The following is a 13,951-nucleotide window of genomic DNA, read 5'->3' as shown; positions in this document are numbered from 1 at the left end:
TAAAGGAAGCATGAACCAAGTAGATTTTTGTTCCAGATTTGTTTACAAATCTGATTTAACAAGATTATGAGCTGCCTGGGGGCCCACGAGTGTAGTGAGTTTTGTTTCTCATTCAGAGAACACTCACTGACACTAAGGGGTGTAGACTATATATACTCTAAGAAGACAGGAATAGGAGAGTCACAGAAGGCTTCATGGGACATTCGGGATTTAATCTGAGCCATAGAAAATGGGTAGGAAAATCCACATTAGTTCCAAGGGGAAACCAAATAGAGCTCTGGTGTGGTCTGAGACCCTTACCTTGTTCTCTTCCTCCTCTGCCTCCCCCTGCCTAGATATGACAAATACTGTGCAGACCACTTCAAAGACAACCATTGTGACCAGGGATGCAACAGTGAGGAGTGTGGCTGGGATGGGCTGGACTGTGCTGCTGACCGGCCAGAGAACCTGGCAGAGGGTACCCTGGTAATTGTGGTGCTGATGCCACCTGAACAACTGCTACAGGATGCTCGCAGTTTCTTGCGGGCACTGGGCACCCTGCTCCACACCAACCTACGCATCAAACGGGATGCCCAGGGGGACCTCATGGTCTACCCCTATTACGGTGAAAAGTCAGCTGCCATGAAGAAGCAGAGATTGACGCGCAGGTCCCTTCCTGGCGATCAAGAACAGGAAGTGGCTGGGTAAGTTTTTAATTTCTGAACTTCTTAAAGCTTAATTTTATCAAGCTGAGCACTTTGATACACAGAAGTCATAACTGCACCTATAAAAATGAAAGGTCAGAAGAAGAACAGCCAACCAAGTAACACAAGCCCATGAACCCAGTATTTACCGTTAGTGCTAAAGGTTTGCCTTGATTTTGGGATCCTGAAAAGTGGGCTGGAGCAAGTGGGGGGCAGGATGTCAGGATGGCCTCCTCAAGTGCTAGAATCTCTAACCGTTTGCCAGAGTTACCTTAAATCCCTCTAGTAATGACTCCTCTTCGTATTAATCCTGGCCTTCTTTTCAAGGCCCTTCATTTATGTCTCTTTGACAGTAGTGATGTTCTGCATACGTTCTGTCATTCACACACCACGTTGTTAGTATATCTCACAGTGTTCAATTCGATAGCTAGCTGAAGTACAGATGCAGAGACAAAGGAGAGTAAGGAACAAAAACACGGGGCAGGAGTGTATTTTTAGAGTGGCTCTATGTACCGTTGAGTACGTTGGAACGGGTAGGAGAAGCCCACCAAAGACAGCTTCACCCCATTTTCTCACTTTGTCTTATGTTGCCTAAGTCAGAATGCTTAGACTCAGCCAAACCAAGGATAGCAAGACATCTTCCAAGTGAGAATTAGTGTTTAGGATCTAGATGGACAACATCTTAATTTCTGAGATCTTTCTGGAGGCAGCAACCAGAGGTGGAGAGCCTGAGGCTGAGGGTGAGGAAGAAGGCTCATGTCACCCTCTCTATCTAACTCAGATTCCTGGACTGACACCCTTCCGTTTTCTCACCATTTCCCTTTTACCTCCTTCCCCTCGGCTTCCCACAGCTCTCAGGTATTCCTGGAAATTGACAACCGCCAGTGTGTTCAAGATTCAGACCAGTGCTTCAAGAATACGGATGCAGCAGCAGCTCTTCTGGCATCTCACGCCATCCAGGGGACCCTGTCGTACCCTCTTGTGTCTGTTGTCAGTGAGTAGCACTGGAATTAAGGGGAAAGTATGGGGAGAAAGGTGTCACTTGCGGGCAGAAAGAGCAAGGCATGGTTTACAATGTGCAGCTCTCTATTTCTCAGGGCTGGTGAGGTCAGAGTTGTTCTCTAAAGGAATGTAGGGGGAATATTGAGAGGTGGATGTTTTATTCATCACTTTTCCCTGTCTCTCTGCACTTTCAGGTGAATCCCTGACCCCAAAACGCACCCAGCTTATCTATCTACTTGCTGTTGCTGTTGTTATTGTCTTGTTTATTATCCTGCTGGGGGTTATCATGGCAAAACGAAAGCGTAAGCATGGCTCCCTCTGGCTGCCTGAAGGCTTCACCCTTCGCCGTGACTCCAGCAATCACAAACGTCGTGAGCCAGTGGGACAGGATGCCGTGGGGCTGAAGTAAGGGAGTCTGCCAACAAGCTACCATTTACAGTAATAATGAGCATGGATAAGAGGAAAATCAGATCTTGTTGAATCATGATTTTATATTCTGAGCTCTGGCCATGCTGTGTTATTACACTTGACCATGATTCTGGATGCCTACTGAGTGACTATAAAATAAGAGTCTGGATGCTTCAATGCTGTACATATAATCACAGTGGTCCTCAGCTTCTATGATGAGGCAGGCACACTTTTGTTGTCAGCTCTTGATTAGTGGGAAAGGAAAGGATATTTCCTCAGGCAATGGGATGTAATATTGCCCATTTTTCCTGGGCCAAAGGCCCTGAAAGTCTGACTATAGCCATGAGAGTGTGTGATGGTAGAAAAAGTATTGAAAACTTCTATGTTCGTTTATGATATAACATCTGTTCTTATTTTACACCTTCATAATTCCATCACATCAGAAATCTCTCCGTGCAAGTCTCAGAGGCTAACCTAATTGGTTCTGGAACAAGTGAACATTGGGTCGACGATGAAGGGCCCCAGCCAAAGAAAGCCAAGGTAAGCTAGCCATGGTAGAACCACCATTGTTATCCATTATCTGCTCACATTTCATATTTCTGTCCTTTGGTATCTAGAGTGTCATGAATGAGAAAAGGGTGATATTCTTTACATGTTGCCCAGGCAGAGGCTATCCTAGGTTGTCTGAAAAAGCAGGAATCTTTAGGTCACTGATGGCCTTGGGTTACCTGTAAAAGTTTTTCAAAAAGAACTCTTTAAAAATAATAAAACAAACATGCTTCCTTCCTCAAGTGTCATGCTGATGGTGCTTGAATAAGGACTACTGTGTGTAAATAGCAATTTCCTTCATGGCTAGATCTCTCCCTTATCCTCTCTGGGTACTTCTCCTTCTGGAAGGGAAGGTGGAACTAATAAGTGGAAGAGAGCCAATGACCACTGAGTTTGGAGGCTTCAGAACTTGAGCCCTGGAAACTAAAGCCATATAGAAGTAAGAGGTACATTGGGCTGAGTCTGACATGAAAAAAGAGACCATTCACCCATAGATATACATGGCTGGGATATGCATGTATCCCAAGGATAGTCTAAATCAGCTTGAGGAAATAAATGCTTGAGGAATACAGGCATGAAGTACACCATGATGGTTAAGAACGTTGCTTCAGCTATAGTCAGCACTGGATCCAAGTCCAAAACTCTGGCACATTACTTAACCTCTTTGTATTTAATTACCTTAATCTGTAAGATAGGGAAAATAATAATAATTCTTTCCTCTATGAGTTGTTGTGTGGATTAAATACAGCAATACATGTAAATTGCCTTACCTAGTTTCTGTCACATACTAAATACTTCATAAAGGGCAGCTGGTTTTAAAATTATAATAATAATAATATTATTCAATAAATACTTCCTGAATGCTTGCTCTATGCTGGGCACTGGGTTAAATACAGGGTACAAGGAGACAACCTTGAGCAAGGCTTGTTCCCTATTGTGAGGAACCTTTCAGGTAGCAGTAGAAACTGTCATGGAGTGCCATGTAAATACTTAACACATGCTCAGTTAAGAAGAGTGAGCAGAGGATGCTCTTTAGGACCAACAAGAGGAATTAGAGTCTACTGTCTATTTGAAGGGTAGACAGGAGTTAGTCAGACAAAGAATTGGGAGAGACCATGGCAGGCTGAAGGAACAACATAGGCAAAAGCCCAGAAGCAGGAAAATGGTACTTTGGGGATCTGTAGATGGCATGTTAGGGAGGTAATATAGGTGACGTAGTAAGGCTGAAGCCTAGAGTATGGGATTGGGGAGGTTAGGAGAGTTGTACAGATGATGCAGGAGAGGTAAACAGGAACCACATCATGAGAGCAGTAGGAAGCCAACGTGGATAATAATGTGGAAGGTTAGATAGGAGGACAGAGAAAACTGGGTGGGAGATTAGAAGTGATGGGAGACTCTGGACTAGCTCCTTGTCTGCAGCTCCTGGCGTGGGCCAGATTGATAGGGAGAGTTGCCTTCTCCTTTCAGGCTGAAGATGAGGCTTTACTCTCGGAAGAAGATGATCCCATCGATCGACGGCCGTGGACACAGCAGCACCTTGAAGCTGCAGATATCCGTAGGACACCATCGTTGGCTCTCACTCCTCCACAGGCAGAGCAGGAAGTGGATGTGCTGGACGTGAACGTCCGCGGCCCAGGTCAGCACCTGCAAGCCTCCCCTTTCTCGTTGCGCATGCCTGCCCTGGCTTCCACCTTATCCCTGTGTTTGTCCCACTTGGTGATATGCTCCCTTCTGCTTTCACAGATTGGAAATCAGCTTGAGGCAATGAATGTTTAAGGAACACAGGCTTGCAGAAATTATGAATTTATATGAGAAAAGAGGGAAGGATTTCACATTGCTTCACATACAGCATGCTCGACAGCAAACAGGCTGATTATTTGGGATTGATTTTAGTAGGACAAAAACATAATATTCCAAAGCAGAGGGATAGAGAATTGGTTTAGTTCATACCTTAGTGCACATAGTTTATTAATACTGGATATTTTTTAAAGTTGTCCAATTTAAAATAACATAGCACTTAGGAACTTGAACAGGAAAGCTTATTTAACGTAGAGAATAGCTGCTCTTTACATAAAGGATATTATCAAGGAAAAGTCAATTGCCAATTACGACAAGAATCACAGAGTGTCTTCACAAAAGAATGATTTTCTTCACATTGAACAACAATAGGGTTAATTGAACATTAATGTCCTTCCCCTCCTCGAATACCTTTTGGAATTTTCCCTTCCTCTAGATGGGTGCACCCCACTGATGCTGGCTTCTCTCCGAGGAGGCAGCTCAGATATGAGTGATGAAGATGAAGATGCAGAGGACTCTTCCGCCAACATCATCACAGACTTGGTCTACCAGGGTGCCAGCCTCCAAGCCCAGACAGACCGGACTGGTGAGATGGCCCTGCATCTTGCAGCCCGCTACTCGAGGGCCGATGCTGCCAAGCGCCTCCTGGATGCAGGTGCAGACGCCAATGCCCAGGACAACATGGGCCGCTGCCCTCTCCATGCTGCAGTGGCAGCTGATGCCCAAGGTGTCTTCCAGGTAAAGAACATGTAAAGAGTTGGTTCCTTATGGAGCTAGTATATTTTCCCTTTATTAAGGCACTTAATATCCCATTACATTTGTTCAATGATTCTTTGAGAGAATAAGGCAGATGATAAGAGTCCTGCTTGCTGGAAAGGAAAAGGGAAAGCAGGAAAAGGAAGGCAGGCAAACAGACTTGACTATTTACAGCCAGGAAATAATAGAGCCAACAGCAGATAACACCAGTCTTCTGATTGTTAATCACTGCCTAGCTTTGTTTTGTTTCTGATGTGGCAAAATGCCTCCCAGATGAAAAGATCAGATGGGAGGGATACCTGTTATGAAGCCTCTGACTAGTGTCAGCTTCTCCCTCTAGATATATCTGACCATATGGGCTTCCAGCTGCTCCTTGGTGGGTTTCTTGACATGAGTTCATAATGTATACCTGATGCCCTATTATTCTACCCTTATGAGGAAATTGGAGGCATGCTGTATCATCTTAACCTATACACCATAACTGAGGTTGTGGTATTTTCCCACATCCCTCTTTTTTCTTTAGAAAGTAGAAGTACATTAGTTTACATAGCCATTGTAAAGCTTGAGCACCTATTTGTTTGTATTTTCATTCATCCGTTTACTCCTTCATTCATTCATTCAACAAATATTTATTGACTGACCATGGTAGAACCATGGGCACAAAGATAGCAAGACATTCCCTGTACTCCAGGGACTTACAGTGTAGCCTCAGCTCTGATGCTGTTATTTCTTATCTTAGCTTCATTATTTTTTGTATCCAGGTGACTCTCTTTTCTGTACTTTCTCGTGTTCTAGATACTGATCCGCAACCGAGTAACTGATCTAGATGCCAGGATGAATGATGGCACTACACCCCTGATCCTGGCTGCCCGCCTAGCTGTGGAGGGAATGGTGGCAGAGCTGATCAACTGCCAAGCAGATGTGAATGCAGTGGACGACCACGGTAGGGATGAGAAGCAGGGATCCAGATTCTTACCTGCAAAGCAAGCCTCTAAGGAGGAAGATTGTTGCAAGGTCCTTAATGAGCTGTCCCAGATCCGAATCCACTGAAGATTCATTCAGTCATCCATTCTTCCTTTTACCATATTGAGTTCAGAGATCTGAGACAGTGGGAGGTCCATAGATGAAGCTGGGAAGGGACTTTTAGTGAGGGTTCTCAGATCTCAAAGCAGGTCTGTGGAAGGTTTCCCTGTGTACGTTCCCAGGCACACCACTCTTGATATGAGGATGTGAGAGCCAACTTCATTGTGGAGGTGAGGGTTGTGAGATATTCTAACTATGCATTCTGGCATGTAATAAATAAGTAGGTTATTGTCTTCAGTGTGTGACAGGGTAGATTCTGCCATGTGAGGGATGTGGTACCATAGACAGATGATCCTTTTACTTAGAGGTCTTCTGGAGGCTAAGCAGCCTGTACTGAAGTATTTCTAGATGAGAGGAAAATGAAGATAATACTTGGGTTTTTCCTATGGGCCCCCAGAGAGAACTGGCTTCCAACTGTTGTCTGAGAAGTTCAAGGTTTCCTTGTACAAATCCTGATGCTTCCCAATAGTAGGAGGAGGACATGTCTTTCTACTCTGTCTGCTTATAAAAATGTTTTGTTTGTTTTGTTTTTAATTTAATTTATTTTTATTTTTGGCTGCGTTGGGTCTTTGTTGCTGCACGTGGGCTTCCTCTAGTTGCAGCGAGCGGGTGCACGGGCTTTTCATTGCAGTGGCTTCTCTTGTTGCGGAGCACGGGCTCTAGACGTGCGGGCTTCATTAGTTGTGGCTTGCGGGCTCTAGACCGCAGGCTCAGTAGTTGTGGCGCACGGGCTTAGTTGCTCTGCGGCGTGTGGGATCTTCCCGGACCAGGGCTCGAACCCGTGTCCCCTGCGTTGGCAGGAGGATTCTTAACCACTGCACCACCAGGGAAGCCCTAAAATGTTTTTTTCCTGCAGGAAAATCTGCTCTTCACTGGGCAGCTGCTGTGAATAATGTGGAGGCGACCCTTTTGCTGTTGAAAAATGGGGCCAACCGAGACATGCAGGACAACAAGGTACAGTCTGGGCTCTGAGCTGGAGGACAAGCATAGCAGTGCCTCAGATTATAAGGCCTTCGCTTTTCTCCTGTAGCTCCTCTTTTGATAAGGATAGACAAAGATGGAAGCAGATTGGAACTTGGTCCAGAGAGCTGGAGTGCTTATATTGGGCTTAACCAGGGAAGTGTCAGGATTGACCCTCTGCCTACTCAGTACTCAGTCTGCGTCAGGCTCTCCTGTCAATAACTTTGGTGTAGCCTTTTCTGCCTTTCTCTTCTTTGACATTTCCCTTTCTCCTGGTCTTCGTTCTGTTTGTTCACACTCACTTCCTTTTCACTTGTTTGTTCTTATTTGTTTTCTTGATACTTCCCCCCCCACCCCGTTCTTGGGCACCATGATATTTTCCTGTTTGCTTTTCTTCCTCTGAGTTTTATGTCATGTTTCCCCTCTCTTGCTCATCTTATCTTCTCTCATTCATTTCCTCTTTTCCCTTATGTTAGTTCTTTCTCTCAGATGTTTTGTCTCTTCTTTCTTTTACTTTCCCTTATTTTTCCCAGTTCTATAAATGCTTTAGGTTCTTCCCCTCATACCTTTCTTATTTCTACCTGTTATTCCTTTTAGAACCCTATTTTGATAAGCTCAGTGCTCTTTTAAGTGAATTTCTGGCTTGGGGACCTGCTTTATCTCACATGTTCCCCACTAAAGAGATGTAGCACCCAATGGGGCAAAATTGGTTCCTGGGGTGGGGTAAAATAATCTTAACTTTCTTTATGTATAAAGTACAGATATCCATTCAGTACGAAGGTAGTTATACACTTTATCTGTGATATTAAAATTTCATGCGGGAAGGAAGTTAGGAAAACGTGTCTAAAGGGATGATAACAAACAGATTGAGAAACACTGCTGTATTCTCAAGAGTGTTATTAAAATGTGCTCTGTGTGGGCCTTTTCTGTAGGAAGAGACCCCTCTGTTTCTTGCTGCCCGGGAGGGGAGCTACGAAGCAGCCAAGATCCTGTTAGACCATTTTGCCAATCGGGACATCACAGACCACATGGATCGTCTTCCCCGGGATGTGGCTCGGGACCGCATGCACCATGACATTGTGCGCCTGCTGGATGAGTACAATGTGACCCCGAGCCCTCCAGGCACCGTGCTGACTTCTGCTCTCTCACCTGTCATCTGTGGACCCAACAGATCTTTTCTCAGTCTGAAGCACACCCCGATGGGCAAGAAGTCTAGACGGCCCAATGCCAAGAGTGTTGTGCCCTGTAGCCTCCCTAACCTTGCCAAGGAGGCCAAGGATGCCAAGGGGAGTAGGAGGAAGAAGTCTCTGAGTGACAAGGGCCAGTTGTCTGAGAGCTCAGTGACTCTGTCCCCCGTCGATTCCCTAGAATCTCCTCACACATATGTTTCTGATACCACATCCTCTCCGATGATTACATCCCCCGGAATCTTACAGGCCTCACCCAACCCTGTGTTGGCCACTGCTGCCCCCCCTGCCCCAGTCCATGCACAGCATGCACTGTCTTTCTCTAACCTTCATGAGATGCAGCCCTTGGCTCACGGGGCCAACACTGTGCTTCCCTCAGTGAGCCAGCTGCTGTCACACCACCACATTGTTCCCCCAGGCAGTGGCAGTGCGGGGAGCTTGGGTAGGCTACATCCAGTCACTGTCCCAGCGGACTGGATGAACCGTGTGGAGGTGAATGAGACCCAGTACAATGAGATGTTTGGTATGGTCCTGGCTCCAGCTGAGGGCACTCACCCTGGCATAACTCCCCAGAGCAGGCCGCCTGAAGGGAAGCATTTACCTGCCCCTCGAGAGCCCTTGCCCCCCATCGTGACTTTCCAGCTAATCCCCAAAGGCAGCATTGCCCAACCAGCCGGGGCTGCCCAGCCTCCATCCAGCTGCCCTCCAGCTGTTGCAGGCACCATGCCCACCATGTATCAGATTCCAGAAATGGCTCGTTTGCCCAGTATGGCTTTTCCCACTGCCATGATGCCCCAGCAGGATGGGCAGGTTGCTCAGACCATTCTCCCAGCCTACCATCCCTTTCCAGCCTCTGTGGGCAAGTATCCCACACCCCCTTCACAGCATAGCTATGCTTCCTCCAATGCTGCTGAGAGAACGCCCAGTCACAGTGGTCACCTCCAGGGTGAGCATCCCTACCTGACACCATCCCCAGAGTCTCCTGACCAGTGGTCAAGTTCATCCCCCCACTCTGCTTCTGACTGGTCAGATGTGACCACCAGCCCCACCCCTGGGGGTGCTGGAGGAGGCCAGCGGGGACCTGGGGCACACATGTCTGAGCCGCCACGCAGCAACATGCAGGTCTATGCATGAAACACTCTGCCTCCAGCATAGGGACAGAACTCCTATCGTAAATGCTGCTGAGGAGCAAATGAAGGTCGTCCGGGAGAGAAATGAAGAAATCTCTGGAACCAGCTTCCAGAGGCAGGGGAGAGGAGATGCTCTTATCTTGTAGATGATGCAAAGGAAGCAATTTTATTAGCTTCGCTGTGTATCTGCAGGGTTTTGGGAGCAGGGAAGGGACAAGGCTCCTTGTAATCTCTTGCCCATCACGCCCAGGTTCGTGGAATTGCAAGATGAATACAAGACTTGGGACCGTGTTTCCTCTCTTCAGTGTGGGCAACAAGATTGATGCCCGTTGCAGACATTCTTGCAGCTTGGACTGTATTTTCAGCCTTGGGGGCTATTGCTATATCCATGAGAAGATTCTATAGTAGAGTCCTATTGGGAATTGTGCCCTGGAATTCTGCCAGTGTTGACCTATCTTATATTCTCATCCTTGGAAAGTCTTTTGACTTCACTTGGTGCTGTAATTGTTGCACCTCTCTGTGGCTGGAAACCCACCTGCATGTTATAGGGCAGGACCTTTGTGCGTTTAATCATTCCTGCTCTGGAAAGCACCTGCAGCCTTCTTTTCCCCTCCTATTTTCCCAGTGTCCCTAGGAGTCTCACGGGGTTTACTTTTATGGTTCTCAGCAGAAAACTTTCAAGTATGTTTCTTTAGAAAATGGACATAGTGCATTCTCCTACATAATATCATTCCTAAAAGAAGAAGGGGAGCAAAATATTTTTCTTTGAACCCATTTAGGGGACCAGAACCCCCTTCAAGAGGCTGCCCCTGAATTCTCTTGCCTGCATGCAGGATTCCTACAAACCTTACCAGGTAGAAGAGTAAGAATCTTGTTTTTTCCATTTGTGGGCCTAGTAAGTGTGAAGGTTTATGCTTGGCAGTGTAGGTAATATGAGCCCTTTAAAAACCCAAACAGACAAAGGTTTGGAATGTTGGAATGACCAAGAGATAAGGTAACTCATGCAAGGAGTGGTTACCCACTGACCCGTCCCTGCCAAGCATTCCATTGACTGCCAGTGTGAAACACATTTGTTCCCTGATATTAGAACGCTCGGCCTGCTTCACTCACACATCCAGCAGATGAAGATCATCTTAGCTGTTGAGCCTTCCCCTCCACATATCTCCAAGAAGAAAATGTCTCAAACAATATTCCCTCGCTGTTCAGAAGTGAAATTTCCTCCGCTCAAGGGCCCCCTGTGACAGTCGTCTTCCCCTAGTCAGATGGCCGTAGTCTCTACTTCCTGATGTTCCTTCTGAGCCCAGGCCCCTTCACCCAGCTTCCCTCCATACTGTGGGGTCTGATTACTGGTGCACCCAGTAGGTTCTCACTGAACAGTGGCTTTTCTTTGTTCGAGTGTGGGAAATAGAATGTTGGCTTACAAGAAGGTTGGAAGGGGAGGAACTATGAGGTAGCCTTTGCTATTTTTTGCTACCATTTCTTTTCCTTTCAATCCATCATGAGATTCTCTGTTAGGGAACTAATGTGGACACTTATCAGGGACATTTTCCTTTCATAGAGTCACCTTCTAGATGATAATGGACAATTACAGACTCACTGTCTTGTCATCCTCATGTTCAGATTGTGATTGTATCTCACCTGAGTCTGCTTCCTGTATTTGTGGTGTTGGCAACTTTTTTGACCCTCTGTCAAGGACGAAGCATTCTAGCCAACACTAGGAAGAGGAGAAAAATACTTCTCTTCCTCTTCTCCCTGAGTCAGCTAACAACTGGTCCTGTCTCCACACTGTTACTTCTGCCCGGTGCTATGATGTCATGACACATGGAAAATTAGTTCTTCTGGGGACATTTTGTAGATATTAATAGGTGGTCTGCCTACTCCGTGTTGGTTTCGATAGTTTTCATTCCTGCCTTGCCTGGGAGTATTCATCAGTTCTTCCCATTTACCTGATTTACCTGTCTGTGACTTCGTATGGAAACCCTGTGTGTCTGTTCGCATGGAACTGTACAAAGGATTTTCCCAGTCCTGCCCAAGTTCATTGAATTAAAAAAATTTTTTGTTTTTCCCTGATATAAGCAGATTGTTCATTTGTATTTTATTCTCTCACATGGCAACTCTACCAGCCCCTTTCATAGTATGTAGTATTTTATCATTCTAAATGGTGACTCTTTATCCTTGGACCCATTTGTTGATTCACAGGTGGGGAGAACCTATCTACATGGATCACTATGGACCCCACACATCTGCACTTCTCCGTCATCCCGTTCCAGCCCCTCTTCCTCAAAGTGTCAGCCTCTGATCCAGTAGCTTGATCCCTTGTAGCCTCCTCCATCCACAGGCACACTGTAGGCCTAACTTGCTTGTTCCTCTGTGGGTTTTGGGGAAATGAATGTGAAAGCTGCCATTAAAGACAACAGGCTTCAGTGATGAGGAGGAAGACACTGCCTTTCCAGCATTTATCAATTGCTTAGATTGTAAGAACACTTCAGTTGTATAGTGCCTAGTAAAAGAGAAGGTAAGATGGAGAATCACTTTCTCACATGGGTGCTGAATTGGAGACTAAGTTTGTATGGGATACAACTTTTATGCCAGGTATAGGTCACCCTCTGTGCCCCCCACATTCTTGTTTTATCTTTATAAATTCTTCCTTTGATTCCTCTTCTGTCTGCCTTTGGGGATATGTTTTTTATTTGTTTGTTTCTTTTGTATTAAGTGTCATTTTCTGACTTACATGTTGCTGAGGGAGGGAGAGGTTTGAAGGAAAGAGAGACTGAGAGCTAAAGATTTTATGTAAGCAGTCAGCTATAATGTGCAAGTCCATTATATCATCTTATTATTAAATTTGCTAGTTCATAATTCTTGCATAAAAAAGAACCAAAGGTGTAATGTTCTGTTGGAAGGTTGTTTGGGGATTTTGGCCTTAACTAATATACTGAATGTATAATGACTGTTTGAGAGGACAAGTTTATATGCCCTGAGGCTCCCATTCATAACTGCTTGGTACTGTGGCTTCTTCCTTGTGTAAATTTCTCATAAAAGTGATACGATATCTGTTTGTATGAGAAACCCATAACCAGTAAAATGACTGCATATTCCTGACTATACATAGTAAGGAAAATGCACAATTTGTTTTTAATTTTCAAAGTTTCATTCTAAAAGTAGTTAAGACGAAATTTATATGGAAGCATTTTTATCACAAAATAAAAAACGTTACATGTCAAGCTCAATGGGCACTGCAGTTTTTATTTTCCATTCTTGCATCGCTGGTCTTGCAATGATTTACCTTATGATGTCATAATTTGCTGAGAGAGAAAACATTTTCTTCTCATTCTGAATCCCACGGAGCCTAGCACTAGTCTTTTTTTCTTTCACCAGGCAGAGAATAAATAAATGCTTTTGAGGAGAAAGCTTCTGCCAGATAGGAAGCATCACAAGATTGAGTTACTTCTCTGTGCACTAACTGGTGACAAATGGACAATGGCTCAGGACAAAGTGCCTTCCAGTGGAAATGTAGAATATTTGCTAAAGCCAGAATTGGGATTTGGGATATAACTAATAAAACCAATGGTGCTATTAACTAAACCATTAGTTTCCAATATTATTCCTCTTTAAATTTTGTATAGAGTTAAAATATACAGCTATATAATATTATTTTGCATAAATAGATGTTACCAAGTTCATTCATACATTTACTTGTCAATCAGTGAGATGTTTGAACACAAATACTTGACATTGATGGTATATATGGCATTTTAAACACAATTGGTATCATATACTGGTTATCCTGAGTGTTATAATTTTATATAAAACACATTGGAGTCCTCATGTTGCGTTTTTAAAATGGTGTAAAGAGAAAATGAATTTGAGAGCTAAGGAATGTTTCGCCCAAGTCTGGTTCTCTACAGGCTGGCTTCTCAGAGCCTTTCAGATTCTGTGGTAACAAAAATTTGCTCCATGGAAACCTACCTCAGTGGATCTGGGCTGTCCATCACATCCTATTCCTGCAACTGCAAGCGTAGAAACCTAGTGCTTGATCATGCAGGGACTATCCAGGGCTTTCCTAGGCATGAAATGCAAGAAGGGAGAGCAGGGCAGGAGGCCAAGGGCTGCCGTATCACACAGCTGGAACAATAGACTTGGACCCCGGGACTGGGCTTCCCTGTCATGCAACTAAAAGGCATCACAGCTCAAGGAGAGGGGGTGAATTCTTTTCTCAGAACACGATAATAGACCAACCGTCTTTAATGTCTGCACACTGTGATGATGTGATGGGCAATAGGCAAACTACAAGCCTGTTACTGCCTCTGCTTCCAAGTTCTCACAATAAACGCTGCCTCAGGCTTGCTGCATGATATTGAGGTCATTCACCTCATTTGGTGACAGTACTGTTTTTCTC

The 13,951-nt window shown here is 45.0% G+C and overlaps 1 protein-coding gene across 1 annotated transcript in view; it reads left to right on the top strand.

Annotated features, from left to right (window-relative positions):
* The window catches only part of NOTCH2 (notch receptor 2), a gene marked incomplete at both ends in the record, with an annotated part of 177,456 nt that extends 167,897 nt beyond the window's left edge, over positions 1–9,559 (top strand). Inside the window, 9 exon segments of the mRNA XM_079696531.1 lie at positions 336–683; positions 1,535–1,677; positions 1,880–2,090; positions 2,537–2,633; positions 4,110–4,278; positions 4,876–5,177; positions 5,991–6,138; positions 7,135–7,232; positions 8,171–9,559. Coding sequence (XP_079552657.1) covers positions 336–683; positions 1,535–1,677; positions 1,880–2,090; positions 2,537–2,633; positions 4,110–4,278; positions 4,876–5,177; positions 5,991–6,138; positions 7,135–7,232; positions 8,171–9,559 — 2,905 coding nt within the window.
* Positions 9,560–13,951: the final 4,392 nt, after the last annotated feature.

Source organism: Hyperoodon ampullatus (genome assembly GCF_949752795.1).
Source record: "Hyperoodon ampullatus genome assembly, chromosome: 2".
In the NCBI taxonomy this organism is placed as follows: Eukaryota; Metazoa; Chordata; class Mammalia; order Artiodactyla; family Ziphiidae; genus Hyperoodon; species Hyperoodon ampullatus.
This window is presented reverse-complemented; position numbering and strand designations above follow the sequence as displayed.